Raw genomic sequence first — 22,892 nt, forward strand, 5'->3', positions numbered from 1 at the left:
AGCTTGATTCTTCTAGCACAAGATAGAACTCTAGTTTGGAAATCGATGTGCTGAGTTTTACATTTCTCCTGAAAGGTAAATTCATTCTTTATCTTAGAGAAAACTCTAGTTTTGTTTTTTAAAAAAACAAAAGCAACTGTTGTTTGGCTTATGGATGAAGGAGATGCCAGCAATTTCAGTAAGATGATACTTTGGTGTAGAATACTGAAAATGTCAGAATTTAGGTCTAGGGACTAGTAGCTAGCAACCACTTCTTTCCAACAACTGTCTGACATCCAGAAAGGGGCTAAAAAAGCTTTTGAAAATCCAAGGAGATATGCCCGTCCACACTAAAGGCACTGCACTTTGATGATAGAACATCTCCATCATTACACATTTTTACTTTCTAGACTTACCATCTGCTTGAGGGGTGGATGGGGGCCACCAAGATATAGCAGGGGAGTGACAGCTGACAGCAGGCAAGAAACAGATTTTTCACAGCAGGCAAGACAAAACTCAAAATGTAGCAGGTGAGAAACCAGCCAGACTGACCTTTGGAGGCCCTGAGTGACACCGTAGCTGTTAAGTTCATAGGAGTGATCCTGTTTCATTACTTAGGATCCATTTCTTTGTAAAGCACATGCATGCATGGCCCCTCTGGGCCCAGACCCTGAGTCCTGGGGGAGACTACGATACATGGCTTGCTCTCGTGTTCTTTAGTCAGAGAGACAACACTAAAAAGAGGGTTTCTGCTAGCGATGGATGCTGTAGAGAAAACAGAACAGGGTTGAGGCAGGGCACGTGTGTCCTCTCTGTGTTAGGTGATCGGGGAAGAGTTTGGAGAGAGTGGCATTTGGGCTGAGATCTGATCATGAAGAGCCAGTTGTGTTAATATCAATGATGAGCATCAAGGCCAAGGAAGCGCTGGGAAGTCCCAAGGCAGGGACCGGCTTGGAAAGGAACACCAAGAAGGCCCATAAAAGAAAGGGAAGGGGCTCGCTAGTGTCCAGTCATTCTAAATGAATTAGAAAGCCACTGGAGGGTTTATGCAGGAAGAGGAGGTGGGTAGCTGGGGTTCTGTAAATTAACACAAATAATTTATTTTGACTCATCTGCAAATTATTCGTATTCTAGGTAATTTCGCTTTAAAATGGTATTGTAATTTATCTGAAGTCATTTATTATGCGAATTAAGGACAGCTTGTCAGAACCTCTGGGTTTCTTGTGTCTTGCATTACTAGCTGCAATTCATATTTTTCCCATATTTAAAAATTTTCTTCTTAGTTGTGTTCTGTGACATATGGAAGGGAAGTGTTTATGTAGTTCAGTCTATGTCTTTGCCTTTTTGATTTTAGTTTCCCCTACCCCAGGTTCACAGTTACTGCCCTGGAGAGATTTTTAAAGGTAACGTTTCCTTCCTAATTCTGGAAAGGGTAGAAATCATCTCAACTTTATTTTTTCCCCAAATAGTATGTGGTCGCAGCACCACGTACCGTTGACTAAGTTTTCATTTCCCTACCAATTTGAAATGCCATCTTCATCATACTCAGAATTCTTGGGTATGTTTCTGGACTTCATGTTTTGTTCCATTGATCTTTCTGTCTGTTCTTGTGCCAGTACCACCCATTGAAATTATTGGAAGTTGAATAATATTTTAATATCCGGTGGACAAGTTCTCCTTTGTTATTCATCTGCTTCAAACATTTCTTGGCTACACTTACCTTTTCTTGCTGAGAGAGTTTTCATGCTATTTAAATTTTTTTTAATCAACGTTTTGATAAAAAGAAAAAGCCACACGTATTTTGCTTATTTGTCCATTTTTATGCCCAGAACCTTGAGCTAATCCAACACCTTTTGTTTGTTTTGGTTCTTACCCTCTCTGGGCTGAAGATGGCGAATAGTTTTGTTCTTTTTTTATGTTGTCAGAAGAAAGAGGTGGATGGTTTCCTTTCTTTGCACCAAAATTGAACAAGGGCAGCATTAAAGATTAGCGTCAGTCTGTAGGGGACTGTGGGAAGAAAGTTTGAGAAGCATTACCTTGAGATATAGGAATCTTATTTCAAGATACTGTTATCAGTTAATGATCTCTTCCCAATGCTTTAGATGAAGGCGGACTGTTCTTTACCAACCTTAATGAGATCCTCCTACTTTATAAATCTGAATTCTTTTCCTTATTTCTTGAGCTAAGCTCACTCTCTTAGATAGAATTCAACTTGGCAAACATTTATACAGAAAGCTTTTCCATATAAAATCCAAATAATCAACCTGTAAGTGAACTTTTGGCATGCCAAGTCATTTCAGATTATGAATTTCCTGTAGGAGACTAGTGAACAGTGTGGCCCTGAAAATGAGTGTAGTTTTTTATGTCATGGTTCAAGATCTTGATGCCCTCAAACAGAATATTCCAGGGATAGCTATGGCTGTCAATAGGGGATCGTGCATGACTGTTTTCATTGCATTGGCAGCTTCACTGTCATCTGTCCATTAACTAAGCTGCTGTTTATTAAAAGTAGATTGCTAATACAGGGCCCTAGTCTCTGCAGAGTTCATAGTCTCAGAAGGAAACAAGCGACGGTATTGGTTAGAGGGCTGTCAAGGTGCCTGAACTAGTCACTGTGGGCTGTGGGGGAACAGAAGAAAGGCTTACACCCAGTGGGTGAATGGTTGAAGAAACGTCTCACCCACACTCCTACCCTTTTTTTACCCACTAGCTGAGTCTTGGAAGATGAAGAGGTGTTTTTGAGGCAGAGACAACTACAGGTTTCCTACAACATGAAATGGCAGGAATTAGTGAAGGAGCAATGGGAAAGACCAGCTGCTTGGGGCTGGGTGTAGGCTGTGGATGGTAGAGTGGTGGGCAGGGACATGGAGGGAAAGTCTGCGCGCCAGGCTTAGGAATTTGGGCTTCGTGTGGTTGGTGTCCAGAGCTGTTGGTGACATTTCAGCAGGACAGTAGCCTGATGGGATGTGTATTTTGGAAGATCAGCCCAGCGGTGTTGCCACTGCAGAGGGTGGCTGGAGTTCATCAAGTACTAGTACCTAGCTAGAGTTGGACAGGACCGGTACCTGTTGAGGGGCGCTTGGGTAGCATTTATCTAGAAGTCTAAAATGCAGCTCTCTTGAGGTCTAGCAATTCCTCTAGAATTTTTTCCAAAGAAGTTTTAAAGGTGTGCTTAAAGGTGTACATATGAAGTGGAAATTTCAGGTATCTTAGGTGTCCTGCTTTAGGAGATAAGGACCAAAATTGACTTAACTGATTCATCCATACTGTGGTCTGCATCTCTGACAAGTAAAGATGGTGTGGCTGAAATATTGTTATTAACATGAAGAGAGGTTCAGAATATACTTAAGTGAAAGTAAGCTGTAAAACAGTATGGTCAGTACAAGTCCCTTTGTGTTTAAAGTAAAACAAAAGTATATGTGTAGCATAGAAAAGGACACATAAAAGGATGTTCTCACTGTGATGCCAAATGATCTTTTATATTCTTTTTGGCACTTTTCTACATATTCTAGTTTTTCTACAGTAAGCAGTTATTTTGTAATAAAGCTACAGTAAAACCACAAAAAGATGCCAGCTCTAAGAGAAACTGTGCATTCCATTTTGAGCACGTTAGGCTGTTGGCCTGGAGGTCTGCTAGGCATAGAGCTACAGCCCATTCTTGTTTCAGTCAGTTACCATTAATTCTGTCCTGAAGTGACAGAGTTATTTTAGCACACATTTACTTGGTTAGTGTAACGACTGTTTTCCTCAGTTACTGTAACTTCATGCTTCAGGTGATACTAGGGAGGATCTGGTGGCAGCATTTTCAATGCAGGGGCCCCAGCTTTTGTATCTTAATGTAAATACTAAGTGCTTCCACCTGTTGTTGATGCCTTTTTGGCTTCTGGTTCCGGATGGCATTGGGTGAACAAGAAAACCTAGTTACAGTTTACAAGTATAAAAGCAGTCCATCTTCTCACCTGAATTCAGTGTCATCTCTGAAGCATTTATAGCTACAGCATTTATTCTGTAGACAAATACATTTTCTGGATTATTAAAAATAAGGTACAGTCTGCTCTGATTTGGTGTCAGGTTGGTGCTTGTAAACCAAAAACCTGAGGATTATTGACAGGTAGGTGTTGAGGCCATTGAAGTTGTGGTTTTCTAGGTGGACCATAGGTGCAAAGGCTGTTACACTTAGCTCAGCGTGTTTCTGATGGTAGTGTCCACAGATAATTGGGCAGAATTTAGAGTAGCACATGGATCCAGACTCAGAATGTGGCCTCAGAAGCTAATGCTGGAATCAAGTTTTCTGGCCCTCAGTTAAATCCAGCCCAAGCACTGCAAAGGTGTCCTTGACCGGCAGGTTTTGTCCAGGTTTTCAAGTCGCCAAGCCATGCACACTGAGAGTGGGTCTGAAAGTGGTTGAAGTATGTGTAAGGCTGGTCTCCTTATCCACGATGACTGTTTGCCCACCCTTAACAGTGTCCATGAGAGTGGGAAAGTGATGTAGGTGATCACCTGGGAGACATGTGTGGGATGGAAAAGCCAGTGGATTGGCCAGTGGAGGCTGTAGAGCCAGGGTGGCTGGTGACTTGTTAGGTGGGCTTCATACAGGGTAGTGCCTCAGTCCAGGAAGACGGTGATTTGCAAAGTGGTCGGCCAGAATAAGTTCAGTGTGGTTTAATTGTTTGCATTAAACAATACTGATTTTTGGTTCATGTGGATCATTAAGTATTAGTTGCATATTTATACTTTTAAGGGTACAGCAGTGATATGCAAATTATATAAAGTAGCTCTCCAAAACTTTGAAGCTTTGGAAATGTCTCGAGAGATCAGAATTTGCCTTCTGTCATTTACACTCCAAATTTTAATTCTTATGTTTCAAAAGTGTCCTATTTGTGGTCTCTGTTCCCATTGTTTGCTGTGAACCTGGGCTCACAGGGCAGGCTCCTCTTAGCCTTTAATACCTTAGAATGCCCTCTGGGCTTGTGCCCAGGCCATTGTTGAAGTGGGAAGCTGTAATCCACCCTGCCAACAGCTTAATTAAGAAAAAAAAGGGCTCTTTACTGCTTGCTTTCCCCTGAAGTCTATTGTTTAGGATGGACAGTAAAGAGTATAATTTGATTTTTCTTTTAAAATAATTTTCCAACCATTCACAACCTCTGTTATATTTTCCCGTTTCCTTTCAAAAAGAATTTGAGATTGGACAGGTCATAAGGACGTGCACGATGAGACGGTTAAAGGTTTTGAAAGAGGAAACCACATACCCGGAAACCACATGCACAGAAGTGGGAAACTGCAACTGAATGCATTTGCTGCAGAGCTTTTGGGACCAAGGCAGAAGATGGAGATGAGGGACTGAACAGTGTTTGCAACATCTTGCCAGAGGGGATTCCTTCCAGCCGAGGAGAGCCCCGTGGCATCACTTGGTAGCCTTGAAAGGCCTCTGCCTTTTCTCAAGGCCATGGCTCTGACTGGCAGCATAGATTAGTGCCCTCCATGTACTTTTTTGGGAGGATAAACTTGGACTGCTGCTCCATCACCCTGTGCTTCCTTTAAGGATACCTCCGTCATTGACCTAGGGAGAAGTTTCCCTCAGGCCTTAGTATCTGAAATAGTTTTTACACTTAACCCTGAACAGTAGGACACGGTCTTGTGCCTTCCCATGGTTGCCTGCTAGAAAGTTTGTAGCTGAATTTGGGCCCACCACTAGTAAATCCATCGGTCACATGATGGCAGATAGGTCTCAGCACATAAGCACTTTGCAGTTGAAGTGGTGACTCCTGAGAGTGCTCTCACTGATTCAGGGTTTGCCGGGGCAGGGCAGCCTCAACCAGGATTTGCGTTTTGTTCCTTGCTTAAGGGTTTCCTACTCTTACTTTTCGTTGGTCTCATTTTCTTGCTGATTTTTCTCATCCTGTATGCATTTTGGTTAAGTTGTCTTAAATCCCTTCTGTAACAGGGGAGACTGTAAATACAGCTGGCCCTGCTATCTGCTACACCTGTGGATTCCACCATCCATGGATTGAAAATATTTGGGGGGAAAACCAATAAAAAAATAACACAATAATAAAAATAATACAAATAAATACAATATAGTATAATAACTATTTACATAGCATTTACATTGTATCAGGTATTATAAGTAATCTAGAGATGCTTTAAAGTATACAGGAGGATATGTGAAGGTTTAAGCAAATACTGCACCATTTTATATCAGGGACTTGAGCATCTGTGGATTTTGGGGTCCTGGGATCATTCACTCTCTTGGATACTAAGGAACAGCTGTATATACACTTAATTCCTATTATCCATCAGTTCTACAAAGAGAAAAACCCATATCCTCCCTTCTTTAACTTCCAAGATGTTTTTATCATGAGTCCTTTCACACTTATAACTGCTGTGTAACCATCAGACAGCACATATAATAGTAATTTTGGGGAACTCACGGAAAATCTCCCCACCTATTTAATGGTAAATAGTAGAATAACTATTAAAGTTTAAAAATCACAATCGAAACAACTCAATCTTACTCTATTTTTCTTTCAGTTTTTCTTGTTGGATAAAAAAATGTTTTATTACAAAAGTAAAAATTCTCTGTTGTTACATGTTTTGATTTCTTTGCTTGCTTGTTAGCCTGAAAGCTTTTGCCCAGTTAAAACTTTTTTTTCTAACTCTAAATATACCTGTTGCAGAAAACTTAGAAAATTTAGAAAACATACAGAAGACTATTGGTCGGGCACTTTGGCTCCCGCCGGTAATCCCAGCACTTTGGGAGGCCGAGGTGGGCGGATCACGAGGTCAGGAGTTCGAGACCAGCCTGACCAACATGGTAAAACCTCGTCTTGACTAAAAGTATAAAAATTAGCTGGGCGTGGTGACAGGTGCCTGTAATCCCAGCTACTCGGGAGGCTGAGGCAGGAGAATCATTTGAACCCGGGAGGCGGAGGTTGCAGTGAGATCACGCCATTGCACTCTAGCCTGGGCAACAGGGCCAGACTCCGTCTCAGAAAAAAAAAAAAAAAAAAGACTATTAAATCCTTTCTGGTTTTCCCATCCAAGAATAACCACGGTGAATACTTTGGGGGTGGAGTTGTACGTTATTTTATTTTTTATATGTACTTTTGTTCCCTTGGTAAGCCACATCACAAGTATATACTGTTGCCTGCTTTTTAAACTTACCCATATATTATGAATATTTACCAAGCACAAGAGTCATGCTATAGATGCAACTTTGTACAGAGGTGTGTTTTATGTAGCTTTTCTTAAAACAACACTGAATAGAAATGGAGGCCAATATTAACCCATTTTATGCCTAGAGGTCTATTATTGGAACACTAAGTTTGTGGGAGTTATTTATTGTCCTGCTCAAGGTCATCACCAAGGTCTGATTTTTTCCACACACAAAAAAATGGCAACCTCCGGCATAAATGGGTTAAGTCCTAACCAGCAAAGGCATTCCTTAGCAAAGCTAATATTGGTCCAGCCGAATTACTTAACTGTGATTTAATTCAGTGTAGGAATAGCGTTTAGAAACCTAGAATGATGGAAGATTCACTTGGCACTCTCAAGTTTCAGCTGTCTTATCTGGGCTTGAGCAAGAGTTGGATATCAGTTCGTTGAAAATGAGCTTTTTCTGGCAAGGCCTCTGCAAACGTTTTGTCGTTTCAATTAAGTGAGAGTTCTTTGCTCCTGGTAACAAATGTGTTGATGGCAAAGCTGACGTTTGCTTATGAAAATGAAGGAACTGGACCTGTTGATATTGCAGAAGAGGGGACAGCTTGCTTCTTCAGGAGCATTCCCTTCAATTATTTGAAATTATTAATGCATCCCCTCCTCCTTCCTCAGGATGGTGGTGAATCACGATTTATGTTCCAGAACTCGTTCACTTTGTGGAGCTATTTAAGTTAAGGACCCTAATTGAAAAGATTATAATTTCTTAAGATTGGAGGGTTTACAAAGACTTGACATTGAGAGATTTCCCTCAAAACCAATCACCAGTCATTTAGAACAGAAAAGGACAATATGAGGTTTTTCCCTGAATTACCTAAAAAGGAACAGATAATAATTGGGTGGAGTTACCATAAAACTGTAGGGTTGAGGTTAGACTGTTTTTAAAATTAATTGGTTTCTCTTCTTGAGCAAATTACACCATTTCAAGTCATAGTTGAGGCATTAATTGCGTACGTGCTGGTTGTACTGCTAGGGCCTCCTTCACTGTGTTCTTCCTGGTGGGGCACGTGGGAAGCAGGGCCAAACTAAAATGAAGTTTCATCCTCAGTCTAATAGGAAAGTTTCTGGTGTTCTAAAGCAAAAACACTTGTGAAATTTCAAGTCTTAGACTTCTATCCTGTAACATTGTCTGAAGTTGATAGTAAAACAAGATTTCAGTATATAGCTTGAGGCTCAGGTTTTTAGCCAGAAACATAAGAAGCATTTTCCACATTACCTTTGTTCCGTGTATTCCTGAGACTGACTAGTCCATGTTGAACCCACACTTTCCTGTCTTCCTTACTTTTTCTTTCACTGCCTTATTTGATTTGCAAACTCTTGCCTTACCTAATAATAAGTCATACTTACATAGTGCCAAGCAGGCTTCTAAGCACTTTACAGAGAACTCATTTAACCCTCACAGCAACCACCGTTTACAGATAAGGAAACTGAGGCACAGAGTAACTCACCCAAAGTGGAGCTGGGATTCTCACCCCCATGGCCTGATTCCAGAGCCAGCTTTTGACCGTGATGCTGTAGATTGCCTCCTTAGTAGGTGGTTCTTTGAAGGCAGGAATTGTCTCACCCACCCCATCTCCCAAATAACATTATAGTGTTTTAGTATTTTCATGGCTTCCTAAGTTGAAAATTTCTCAAAGATACAAGATAGAAATTATTTCTGACTTTTTGTAAACACATGTGGCACCATTAAGTTGCTTATAGTACACTAGTGGGCAGTATTCAGTCCACACATTTATTGACCTCTGTTGTGTGCCAAACACTGAAATTATTTACCTTTTCAAAGAATTGTGACTGCCAAATGAAAAACATTTCTCTATAAAGAGAGCATCATCAGGGGCTCCTCAACTTGAATGGGGGGTCATTACACTACAATTTTGTCCTAACTTCTCAAGGCTGGAGGCATTCTGAGAAGTTGTCTCCCCTCCATATGTCACCACATCAGAAGACTGTGTATAGCTTGTCACACATTCACACATTGTCGCATTTGCAAAAGGACTTGTCCCTTTGTAGGTGGAATTGGTTTTTCTTTAAATTAATTGCCACATCTCTGTTTATTCTACATCCTTTTTCTTCAGGAGCATATCCTTTGTGAAAATGAAGTGCAGTACCTAGTACAGTATCTGTTAATACTGTGAAATGAATGAGCTGAATTTGGTTTTTGTTGTTATTGTTGTTCTTGGTTGTTATTGTTGTTCTTTGTTAATGAGTTATTTAAGTGGCATAAGAATACAGGTCCATTTTAAATCCATAGGCACTATGTGAAAACATTAACAATGCCATCTTATATCCATTCTGTGATTTTGACATCTCAGAAATTAGGATGGATTTTATAGTTATTGGCATCATGGGATTATGATTGGCAGTATTTTTTTAATTTGTTGTTGATAGATAAAACAATGGTGCATCTTCCAGTTAACATCCTAAATTTGATGGAAAATGGTATATATGTAATCCTTGCACTTTTTGAGAGGCGTATTGGCAGAAAGTTGAATTCCATTAAATTTTGCCTCTACTTGAAAGATACATTTGAAGTTGTTTTGTATTCCTCATATTTGGGTTTGGAAGAGAAATAAAAGCCAGTCATTTGTTTTCCAAGTACTTCATTGTGAGTTCTTTTTAAAATTACAAAAGCAAAATGTTTAGAATCTCAGTTTCGCAAGATGAAAAAAGTTTTGGAAATGGATGGTGGTGATGGTTTCACAACACTGAATGCTGCTGAACTTTACGTTTAGAAATGGTTAAGATGATAAATTTTATGTATATTTTATCACAGTTTTTTTCAAAAAGTAATATGATACTTAACGCCATTGTCCTTCGATATAGAGATGCATAGAATAAAAAGTGAAAGTCACCTTTGTCCACACACACATTCCAGCTCCTCCCAATTTTCCTCCTTGGTATCTCTTCCCCAGAGGTTTGGTGTGTATGTTTTCAGATATTTCTCTCCTAAGACTTTTCCTTAAAGATGTATGGGGGTTTCATTGATCCTTCAAGTAATTTTTCACTATAATAAATACAGTTGTAACAGGGAAAATAAAAAAATATTTGAGAGAACGTCATTTGATAACTCTGCTTTTTTGATCTTAGGATTAAATTTACTATTTTATTTATTCTCCATGATACTTTTTCTTGGAAGTAGTCTGTATAAATTAATTATTGTAGCCAAACAACTTTAGATCTTAATACAGAGCGTGAAGAAAATGTGAGGGAAAGTGCGACATGATAGCCTTAAATTAGCTGCTCAGCAGAAGCAGCCTTTATGTGGTTTCCTTGCAGTTGACCACTCATCCTCCCTCTGTTGATGGGCAACTGTTGTCTCTTAAACCCGGGTCTGGGCTGCTGCAGTAGTTTACTCAGTGGTCTTCCTGGGTCCACTCTGGCTTCCTTCGGTCCTCTTCTCCATTCCTAGGGAGTTCAAAATGTGTGGGCCTTAATCTTGTCTTCTGCCACATTCCCTCTAGAAGCTTCCTGTGGCTCTTGCAACATAGAGCCCTGCATCTTTAGTGTACTCTGCCAGGCCCTGCACATTTGCCTCTGTACTTTTTTTTTTTTTTTTGAGATGGAGTCTTGCTCTTTTGCCCAGGCTGGAGTGCAGTGGTGCGATCTCAGCTCACTGCAACCTCCGCCTCCCAGGTTCAAGCAATTCTCCTGCCTTAGCCTCCCGAGTAGCTGGGATTACAGGCACTCACCACCACGCCCGGCTAAACTTTGTATTTTTTTTAGTAGAGACAGAGTTTCACCATGTTGACCAGGCTGGTCTTGAACTCCTGACCTTGTGATCTTCCTGCCTCAGCCTTCCAAAGTGCTGGGATTACAGGCGTGAGCCACTGTGCCTGGCCACATTTGCCTCTGTATTAGTCCATTCTCACACTGCTGATAAAGACATACCCAAAATAGGTAATTTATAAAGAAACAGAGGTTTTGTTGTTGCTGTTGTTGTTGTTGTTTTAAATTTATTTTTTTGAGACGGAGTCTCGCTCTGTCGCTCTCAGCTCACTGCACGCTCTGCCTTCCTGGTTCACACCATTCTCCTGCCTCAGCCTCCCGAGTAGCTGGGACTATAGGCGCCCACCACCACGGCCTGGCTAATTTTTTTGTATTTTTACTAGAGACAGGGTTTCACCACGTTAGCCAGGATGGTCTTGATCTCCTGACCTCATTCATGATCTGCCCGCTTCGGCCTCCCAAAGTGCTGGGATTACAGGCATGAGCCACCGCGCCCGGCCAAGAAACAGAGGTTTAATGGATTCACAGTTCCACGTAGCTGAGGAGGCCTCACAATCATGGCGGAAAGTGAAAGACACGTCTTACTTGGTGGCAGACAAGAGAGAATGAGAGCCAAGCTAAAAGGGAAACCCCTTGTAAAACCATGAGATCTCTTGAGACTCAGTCATGACCATGAGAACAGTGTGGGGGAAATTGCCCCCATGATTCACTTATCTCCCTCCAGGTCCCTCCCGCAACATGTGGGAATTGTGGGAGCTATAATTCAAGATGAGATTTGGGTGGAGACACAGCCAAACTGTATCATCCTTCTTCCTCGCCTCATGACAGCGCTTTCGTGCCCTGCATTCCTTGATGTTAACCCTGTTTCAGGGGAAGGCTCCCTGTTCTGTTGGTCTAGCTCATGTCCTGTGCTCTGTTCTTTATAAGTACTTCTCTTAGCTTATGTCCTCTCTGTGTCCTCTGTATGAGTTGGGGACCACGTTTTTGTTCACCACCACATCCCTTTAGCTTAGCACATACTTGGCACTTGGTTCAAATAAAATTTTTTGAGTGAACCATTTGATTTTGTTTTTTGTTTTATAGAGCTGAGAAGTTTGTAGTTAGGGAGTTGATAGTATCACAAAATTAATCTGTATACCCAGATCTTGGTCCCCTGGCAGTTTGGTTTTCAACCATAACTAAAACTTAGTTATCCTAGAACAGTTTTACCACTTCTTCATTTTTTATTGGGGTTCTTTTGAAAATTAATTTAGACTTTGCAATACCCGATAACCTGGCCTTTCATTAAGAGGAATCAAGCAGGCCAAGTAGCTTTTTATCATTCCATTGAACATGGCGATGCAAAATGAGCAAATATGTGAATTCCTGAAAATCAGCTTGGAATAAACTGTTCTCTAACTGATACTTATTTTAATTCCAGAACATGGTCCAAGACAATTCCTGGGAAAGTTCAGTTCTTCTCAAGTGAGGGTTCTGACACATCTATACCAATTCCAATAGTGCCACTACGGGGTGTGGATGACTCCTACCCGCCCCAGAAGAAGTCCTTCATGATGCTCAAGTACATGCACGACCACTACTTGGACAAGTATGAATGGTTTATGAGAGCAGATGATGACGTGTACATCAAAGGAGACCGTCTGGAGAATTTCCTGAGGAGTTTGAATAGCAGCGAGCCCCTCTTTCTTGGGCAGACAGGCCTGGGCACCACGGAAGAAATGGGAAAACTGGCCCTCGAGCCTGGTGAGAACTTCTGCATGGGGGGGCCTGGCGTGATCATGAGCCGGGAGGTACTTCGGAGAATGGTGCCGCACATTGGCAAGTGTCTCCGGGAGATGTACACCACCCATGAGGACGTGGAGGTGGGAAGATGTGTCCGGAGGTTTGCAGGGGTGCAGTGTGTATGGTCTTATGAGGTAAGAACAGAATTCTTTACCACGGGAAAAACTTAATTTTGTCAATTTTGTCATTAGTTCTGAGTGTATCATAGGAAATAAGAGATGATATCCTCTTTGAGGGTTACAGTTGGCATTATTCTACATTTTTAGCCTTAGATTAAAAGTTTCAGTTCCCCTTTATTACCTTTTCTCAGCTTTGAGCGCATATCTTCTATACGTTTTCTCCACCACCCGCCCCTCCCCCCACACACACAGTCTTGCTCTGTCTTCCAGACTGGAGTGCAGTGGTGTGATCTCGGCTTACTGCAACCTCCGCCTTCTGGGTTCAAGCAATTCCCCTGCCTCAGCCTCCCGAGTAGCTAGGATTATAGGCATGCACCACCACGCTAGGCTAATTTTTGTATTCTTAGTAGAGACGAGGTTTCACCATGCTGGGCAGGCTGGTCTTGAACTCTTGACCTCGTGATCTACCCGCCTCAGCCTCCCAAAGTGCTGGGATTACAGGCATGAGCCACTGCGCCTGGCTTTTCCATACTTTTGTCCTAATACTTAATAAATAATGGCATTTGGGGCCTAAAGAATAGATAATGGTTTGTTGATGGTCACAGTGATATTTTCTTGATTATCCAGAAAATCATCTTGTCTGACTTCTGATTCCACAGATGTAATTGCAAGAATGTAGGATATCTCCCTATTTGTTTTTGCAAAGGCCTGGCTCTTGTCATCTGGTCATAATGACCTACACAGATTAGAAACTTATCTATTTTGAATTTATAAAAGGAATCATGATGTAAAAAAGCCAATAGCATTTGGTTTTGCATTTGTTGTGTACCTTGACTTTCAGATAGTGACTGTAATCTGTGAGTTTACAATATAGTTATTGCTTTAGAATAGGTGTCATTCAGCTTCTGAGTTACTGTGACACATAAATGAAATTGCCGAAGGAAGTCCAATTGTAGATGTTTTCTCTGTAGCAGTTCTAGAGAAGATGAGTTGGCTTTGGACTTTCCTCTGTTGTTATTGGCAGTGTGCTCCCCTTTGCCTGCAGTTTGCAGAATCTGGTATCAGTTAGGGTGAAAGAAATTATTTAGGTTGTGTTGTCTTTAGATTAATAAACTATTGGCAGTTGTGAGGAGCAGAGGGAATTGCTAGATCTTTTGCCTAAGAAAAAGAATACACTTTCTGATATGAACTGTTAGCTTTTTTCTGAACTAATTTTCTAAAGCCTGTACTTGAGTGAAAGAGTAGTATTCTTGCCTGTACTTGTCTACCCCCAGACTTGCTTTTAAATGTCTGCTAATCACTCATTTTTTTGTTTGTTTGTTTGAACTTTAGGGAAGTGGACATTTTCAAGCATACACGGGGTGGTCATGTAATTTTTAATTATAAAGTCACAAATACATTTTAAGTCCTAAATGTGATCTTGGGTGAACGCTTTAATCCCTGTGTGCCTTACGCTATCCCCCCAACCCCAGCACATAGGGGATGGCTCACTGGGCCTGCAGGATCTCTCTGTTGTCACGGATTTTTGCAGTGAGGAAAGCTGTTTGAGGATTTCACGCTGTTTTAAGCAGAATACAGCTGGCAGTATTTCTGCATTTTCCCCATCCTAATTAAGTAGTTATAGCCTTAACACATTTCATTATGGTTAAAACATGTAACACGTTGTGTATTTTGGAACACTTTCCCCTGACCATCATCTCCAAGAAGCCAACCTTCTTGCTGTAATCATAGAAAACAGACCTTCTTTTGGGAGAGAAAAAGTGTGTCTTAGTGTGGTCATGTTGTTATATACTGCTGGACAGACACCAAATGGAGCCAGGCTCTTGAGTTTGATCAAGAACTTGGGTTTAGCATTAGTGCCAAGATATAGGTAGAAAGTGTCATCCTGGGGCTGCAGGGGTGGGAGGCCATTTTGGAGATGGTTTTCCTCTGATATGAGGTAATTACAAAAGGTTTCTGATGGCCTACGAAGGGGTGCATGGGGTGCATGGAATTATCCTGTCTGGACACTTGAAGCCTCCTCTTAGGCTTGATGCATCCTGTCAGTGGTCGTATCAGCTAAAGGGACCTGGTTGGTGAGAAGGCCCCCAACCTGGGTAGTTCCCTGTCTCCCTGCCTTGGGAGGTGGGTCCGGGACAGCAGCAGCAAGGCTCTCCCTGGGAGTGTGGTGAGTTGGGCCTGCTGCAGCTCTGCATTTCTTTAAATGCCCTGTGGTGATAGAGCTTTGACTCAATGCTGCAGGCTTCTCCTCAGGGGCTTGTGCCACAGGGCCCTCCCACCTGCAGTGCCCAGAGTTCTCTTTTTCTCTTCTGTGAGCTGCCTTGCCTGTTCATAGTCTTGGCCCATATTTCTGCTGAAATGTCTGTCTTAGGGTTTTGTTGAAGTGCTTTATTCTGGATGGAGTATCTTTTCTCAGACTATGACTTATCTTTTCACTTTAATTGTGGGATTTTTATTGTACATGAATTGTGAATCTTTAAGTGCAATCTAATGCATCATTCTTTTCTTTTACGGTTTATGCTTTTGTGCCTTGTTTAAGAAATTCTTCCCTTTCTTAGGTCACGAATATTTTTTTCTCCTGTATGTTTTCTTGTGTTTGAAGTGTTGCCTTTCACGTGTAGTTCTTCATTATAATTTTAAGAATTCATCTATTGGAATACTTGCCATCTTATTAGACCTTTGATTTCTATGTTTTTTTCTTTTTCTTTTTATAAAACTTTAAGTGCTTCTAACCTAAGTTGTTATTAGGGTTTATCATTGTGTTTACCACTCAAGTAAGATTAATCCTTCGTGTGGATGAGAAACTTTTTATTAAACTTCCTGTAAATCTAGTTTCCCCATTAAGGCTCACATTATGGGAAATTATTGAGGTGTAGTCTTATGTTAAAGACAATTATGTTAAGCTTTGGGACTTGGAAGGTACTTATTTTGCCCTATTATAAACCTAGCCAGAAGGTATAATTTTTTTTGGCAAGTAGAAATAATACCTTGGGATAACACTTAGGTAATTAAAATGACTTGTGAGGAAAGGAACAACTATCAAAATCAAAGTCAAGATTCATTTCTAAACTTGTTTTGATAATTATTGGTGGTTATTAATAAATAGACTTGAGAACTTTGTTTGGAAATAATGTTAAACTCAGAGAAAAGTCACAAGAGAGTAAGAGCGTAGGCCTTGAGGCTGGAGAAGAGCTGAGAGGAGCTCGGCTCCTGGTTCCCCTTGCCACATGGTGTCAGCAGTATTGACTCAACTCAGGTGAGGCTTTTTTGAGAATTATTATTGAAAGGTTTGAAATAGAAATTCATTTTATCAAGGCAAGTGCATTAAAAGCTATACTACTCTTAAGAGGGAACAAAAAGAAAGTTGACTGAAGTAACCTATTCATTTTGTCTTTTAACTTTCGAGTTGACATGTACTATACCTATGGAAAAGTGCATAGGTCGTAAGTGTAGAGCTCAGTGGATTTTCACAGACTGCATGCAGGCAACCAGTACCCAGATCTTTCTTTTATTATTTCTCATATTTGACTAGGGGTGAAGGTGTAGAGAGTAATCGTTATTAATGAAATTTGGAGATAGGCAAAGGTGGATTTGACAACTTTAAAATGTTTATTGTTTTTAATAGCCGATACTGTCATGTGGCTCAAAATTCAGAAGTGCAAAGGGCTTATAGGAATATGTCTTCCTTCCTCTGCCTCCAGCCCCTGGGCTTCCACTGTGAATCAGCCACCACGGTGCCTCCTTATGGAGGTTTCCTGTGTGTCTTATCGTATCATATACAAACAATTAAGTTTCTTCTCTCTCCATTTACATGAATGGTAGCGTAATACTAGTATCTATATCTTGGAAGATTTCCTATTTGGTAAATAAAACAACTTCATTTTTTTGATGGACATTCAGGCTATTTCCAGTTCTTTCAGCACTGTTGCTAGGGGGTCATTTAACCCAAGGCTCCCCAACCTTTTTCATGTCATGACATTGACTCCGTTCACTCACGCTGAGGAGCCTGTCTCCAGGGGCTGCTGTTACCCCAATCCCTAGCTGCTGTTATCCCAATCCCTAACTGCTGTCCCCTCCACCACCCCTACAGCCCCATACTACTCTAGGCCTGGAAGGATTATTATCTGGGCACATGTGGAACTTCTTTGTGTTACACCCGCACACCAAAATATACCAGTTATGAAGCTCTGAGTTAGCCAGTAAGTACTTGTTAAGGGCTCATTAATGAGCCCAGAACTGCCCTCTGAATTGGTAGGGAAATTGCAAAAGATTGAAACATGAATGGCCGCCTTTTTCTCCCTGAAGGACTTTAGAGTAGTTGAGGAGACAAAGACCATATGTTCATGAAACAGTTGAAGAGAAATTAAAAATATGAAACCCTATGATACTGATTTTAAATATAAAACAGTGCAGGGAAGGCTGAAATGGATAATGTTCTTTTTATGGGAAGGCATATCATCAAGGGAAATTGGAGTTTGCAGCAAAATGTGTAAAAAGATAAAATCTTCCTGGTTAGTCTGACTGTCTTATAAAGGAATGTTGAACATCCATGTACCAGAAGCCTGGGGTATTTTTCCCTTTAATAATAGAAGAAATACTGTTTCTTAAAAAAAAAAAAAATGACACATTGCAATTGTACATATTGGTGGAGTATGGTTTAATGTATTCATGTATATGTTGCATAATGATCAGGAAGATTAACATGTCCATCACCTCATGAGAGGTTTTTGAATGTTCTCTCCACAAAGAAATAATTTTTCTTGACTTTGGGTTGTCATGGAGATGACTTGTGTTACAGTAGTTGCTTCCTCACTCATTTAGGCTGCCCGTTAAACTCGCAGGCCTGAGAACCAGGCAGACCCTCAGTGGCTAGAATAGATGTCCCAAAGAGTGAGCACTAATGCTGCATGTTCTATCCATTATCAAAAGCGGGGTATTAGGGCAGGCGTGGTGGCTCACGTCTGTAGTCCCAGCACTTTGGGAGGCCAGGGTGGATGGATCACTTGAGGTCAGGAGTTCAAGACCAGCCTGGCCAACATGGTGAAACCTCGTCTCTACTAAAAATACAAAAATTAGCTGGGCATGGTGGCAGGCACCTGTTGTCCTAGTTACTCAGGGGGCTGAGGCAGGAGAATCACTTGAACCTGGGGGGCAGAGGTTGAAGTGAGCCGAGATCATGCTGCTTCACTTCAGCCTGGGCAAAGGACAAAACTCCGTCCGCCCCTCCCCCCCCAAAAAAAGTGGGATATTGAAGTCTGTAATACCATTGTTATTTTTAAGGCAGACTCTCGCTCTGTTACCCAGACTGGAGTACAGTGGCATGACCTCAGCTTGCTGCAACCTCTGCCTCCTGGGTTCAAGTGATTGTCGGGCCTTAGTCTCCTGAGTACCTGGGATAACAGGAGTGTGCCACCATGCCCAACTAAATTTTGTATTTTTATTAGGGATGGAGTTTCACCATGTTGACCAGGCTGGTCTTGAACTCCTGGCCTCAAGTGATCTGCCTGCTTTAGCCTCCCAAAATGCTGGAATCACAGCTGTGAACCACCACACCTAGTCAGAAATCTCTAATGTTATTGTTGAATTGTCTGTTTCTTCCTTCAATTCTGTCAGGTTTTTCTCCTTTTATTTCAGGGCTGTGTTTTGGGATGTATATATGTTTATATTTGTTATACCTGCTTGATGGATAGATACTTGTATCGTTATAAAATTCCTTCTTTGTCTCTAGTAACAGTTTTTGTCTAAAGTCTATTTTGTCTGATACTAGTATAACGACTCCAGCTCTCTTGGTTACCATTTGCATGGTATATCTTTTTTCATCCTTTTGCTTTCAACTTGTTTGTGTCTTTGAATGTAAAGTATGTCTCTCATGAAGATAGCATATAGTTGGATCATTTAAAAAATTCGTTCTGTCAATTTTGCCTAATAATTGGAGTGTTTAATTAATTTGCATTTAATATAATTACTGATAGAGGAGGACTTATGCTTGCCATTTTGCTATTTTCTGTATGTCATATCTTTGTTTTTCTGTTACTCCAATACTGCCTTTTTTATTACCTAGTGTACCATTGTAATTCCCTTGTCATTTCTTTTACTGTATTGTTTAGTAGTTGCCATGGGAATGAACATCTTACCTGATAATTTAGTTCTGATTAATACCAACTTAACAGTAGTAAACACAAGATTTGCTCATGTGTAGCTGTGTTCTCTCCTCTCTTTGTGCGGTTGCTGTCAAATAAATTATATCTTTATACATTGTATGCCAGTCAATAGAGAGTTATAATAATTGCTTTATATACTTGTATTTTAAATCAGATCAGAGAAAGAAGGAATTATAAATAAAAATACATTTATATCCTTTTTTACCTATGTAGTTACCCTCATTGGGCTTTTTATTTATGCCTATTTGAGTTACTGTATAATGTTCTTTCATTTCAGCTTGAAAGACTTCCTTTAATATTTTTCATAGAGCAAATTTGCTAGACATGAATTCTCTTTGTTTCTCTTGGAATGTCCTAATTTCTCCTTCACTTTTTTCCTAATGTCTCCTTCACTTTTTTCCTAATTTCTCCTTCACTTTTGAAGGACATCTTTGTTGGATATAGAATTCTTGGTTGCCAATCTTTTTCTTTTATCACTTTGAATGGAGGCTATCTGGCATTCATGGTTTTTGATAAATCAGTTTTAATCTTACTGAGGAGCCTTTGTATGTCATGAGTTGCTTTTCTTGCTACTACTCTTAAGATTCTCTTTGGCTTTCAACAGTTTGATAGGATGTGTCTAGGTGATCCCTTTCTGTTTATCATACTTGAAGTTTGTTGTGTCTCTTGGATATGTGGCTTGTTTGTCATCAAATTTGGAGATTTTTCACTTATTATTTCTTGAGTATTTCTGCCCCTTTCTCTCTGTTTCTATTTTCCTTTGGAACGCCCATCATGCTGTGTTCTACTCATTTTTACTCCTGTTTTCTTTCTCTTTCTCACTCTAGATAATTGCAGTGGCCTACTTTCAGTTTCATGGATTCTTTCTTCTGCCTGTTCAAATCTGCTGTGATATTTTCATTTCAGATATTGTACTTTTCAACTCCGTAATTTCTGTTTGGCTCATTAAAAATACAAATAATTTCTGTCTCTGTATTGGCTACTTTTCCCCCCTTTGTATGGGCCATACTTTCTTGTTTCTTTGCATATCTCATAATTTTTTTTTGAAACTGGACATTTACTTACTATTATTTAAATGTGACAGCTCTTGAAATCACATTCTACCCCTTCTTCAGGGATGTTATTGCTGGGCTTTGTTGTTTGTTTAGTGTCTTTTCAGAACCAGTTCTGTACAGTGTATTTTTTTTTGTATGTGGCCACTGAAGTCTCTCCATGATTTGTTTAGTGCTTAGCTAATGACTGGACAGAGATTTCCTTAGATGCCTAGAACTAAAAAGTTTCTGACTCTTTGCTGAGGGGTATGTGTACATGTTGGTGCTTGCCCTGAACACTCACCAGGCAGTTGACAACTCGGCCTTAACCTTCACTTGACTTGCTTGTACAGAGAGCTTAGGGCCTTCTTGGATCTTTGCTAAACCTGCACACACCCCCACACATGAATGTGGCCTTGTAGATTTCCAGGAGTAATATACTGAAGCTTTTTCAAAACCCCATATCACATCTTATTCCTTGCTTTTCTTTTTAAGCTTTTTATGTAGCCTGTTTTTTTTTTGTTGTTGTTCCCCCACTTCTCCTCCCCCGCCAGGTTTATGGTTAGCCATCCCCTTGGGCACTGCAGTATTCAGCAATTGCCTGTGATTGTTCTTGACCAGCCCCCCTTCTGCTTCCAAGAAGCTGTTTGCAATAGAAAAATTCTGAGTCAGGTCAAATAAAGACAACATTGCAAGGTCTTCCAGGGAACCAGATAGGTCAGACAATGACAGTTCTTTGGGAATGGGGCTTTGAAGGAGCTCCAGCCGCTTTATGACCCCTCTAGTGGCTTCCAGGCTGCTGGTTTTTGCTGTGATTGTAGACTGTTGCTTTTCAAGGCTAGGGTAGAAAACAGACTGGAAATAGGGCAAATTAAAATGCCATAAAACTTACTATTACCAAAATTTTTGTCTTTTTCTTGCATAAACGCTGTCTGGATTACTGCAAAGCTTTAATATCCAGAGTCCTGAAAAGGTTGTCTCTGCCCATTTTTGCCAGCATTCTCTTTACTTTTAGGGCAGACAGAATTTTTGGAGGTCTTCACTCTGCCATTTTCACTGATGTCACCTAGGAGCATCCATTATGGGGCCTTAGCTCCACAGCTTAAATTTTGCTTTTTATAATTAAATGAATTATGCTGAGTGTCCCCTTACACTCTGATTAAGAAGTCAGGGTATTGTGCTCTAAAAATTAGAAAGACTTCCGACTAATTAGTTACAATATTCACATACATTAATTTCAAAAATAAAAAAAAAGAATTTTGGACATCTGTAGCAAGACACTGTGCTAGCTGGAGACACAGCAGTGCAGAAAGCCAAGACCATGGTCTCCTATATGCTGGTGGAGCGAGGTGGGGTGCAGTGAGACAGACAGTGCAGAGGAGTATGTGTGGTATGTTTAGGACATAGCATAGTGGCCAGCATGACTGTAGTGGAATGATGAGGCAGAGCGGGGCGAAGGGTAAGGCCAGACAACACCAGAGTTGAGGGGATGCAGGGAATGCTAAGGACATTGGTTTGGGCACAAATAGGCCTGACTTGAATCATGTTGCTTCATTCGGCTTCGTTCTTCACTAGCGGTGTGGTCTTGGGCAGCGAGTTACCTGACTCCCCTGAACCTTAATTTCCTTAAAAATGGGGTGAGGGTAGAAATTGTCTACCTTATAGGATGGTTCCAAGGATAAATTGAGAAGATGCATGTTGCCTATTACCATAGCTCATGTTTGGGACATGCTTGTGAAATGTGAGGTGGGCTCCGGTGGGAGGCAACTGGATCATGGGAGTGGATCCCTCATAAATGGTTTGGTTGTGGTGCTGTCCTCCTAACAGTAAGTTAGTTCTTTACAAGATCCGGTTGTGTAAACATGTGTACCACCCCCCTTCTCTTGCTCCCATCTGTGCCATGTGAGATGACATGCTTGTGAAATGTGAGGGCTACCGGAAACTGTCCTCAAGTATCTGAAAAGCAAAGCCCTTCAGAACTCATTCCCTGAGACCGCACGTAGATTTTGATCTATATAAACAAATACGTGAATATGCTTTGTAGTAACATTATAGTCTTGGAATCCCATGTGTTTGTTTTTACAATTTAGGGAAGACTATTTTGACACAACCAATCATAGTTTACCTAAGATGGATGTGTTAGCTGCTTTAAATCTGTGATTATTTTGTTGGCAGAACAAACCTTCTCCAGGTACGTGAACATCTCTGAAATGGTTTCACCATTGGCTATATCAGAGTCCTGTGATTGTGAGAGCCTATTAGCACATTCTCAGGAGGTGGGATCGACATATCATTTTCTTTATCTTAAGACATAGCACAGTGGCATTTCCTGTATACATCTGAAGAGATTGAGATCACAACTGTTATCACCTCAGTTCCCATAATAGAACTGACGTGTTAGTCCATTCTCGCACTGCTATAAGGAAATACCTGAGATTGGGTAATTTATAAGGAAAAGAGGTTTAATTGACTGGTGGTTCAGTAGGCTGTACAGGAAGCATAGCACAGGCATCTGCTTGGCTTCTGGGGAGGCTTCAGGGAGCTTCTCATGGTGGAAGGCAGAGGGGAAGCAAACATCTCACATGGCACAGATGGGAGCAAGGGAAGGGGGTGGTATACATGTTTAAATAACCGGATCTTGTAAAGAACTAACTCACTGTTAGGAAGACAGCACCCCAACCAAACAATTCATGAGGGATCCACCCCCATGATCTAGTTGCCTCCCACCGGAGCCCACCTCCAACACTGGGAATTGCATTTCAACATGAGATATGGGTGGGGACAAATATCCAAACTGTATCAGCGGTGGTCTGCCTTTTAAAACATACATCAATATTCAAAGCATTTTGAGATAAAAATAAAACAAGGCTCGACAGTGG

At 40.8% G+C, this 22,892-nt stretch overlaps 1 protein-coding gene across 1 annotated transcript in view; it reads left to right on the forward strand.

The window, feature by feature from the left end:
- Nucleotides 1–22,892, forward strand: part of CHSY1 (chondroitin sulfate synthase 1) — a 75,316-nt gene that overhangs the window by 3,748 nt on the left and 48,676 nt on the right. Inside the window, exon 2 of the mRNA XM_003901444.5 lies at nucleotides 12,341–12,836. Coding sequence (XP_003901493.2) covers nucleotides 12,341–12,836 — 496 coding nt within the window. The remainder of the gene's footprint in view (nucleotides 1–12,340; nucleotides 12,837–22,892) is intronic.

This window comes from Papio anubis, chromosome 7 (genome assembly GCF_008728515.1).
Source record: "Papio anubis isolate 15944 chromosome 7, Panubis1.0, whole genome shotgun sequence".
In the NCBI taxonomy this organism is placed as follows: domain Eukaryota; kingdom Metazoa; phylum Chordata; class Mammalia; order Primates; family Cercopithecidae; genus Papio; species Papio anubis.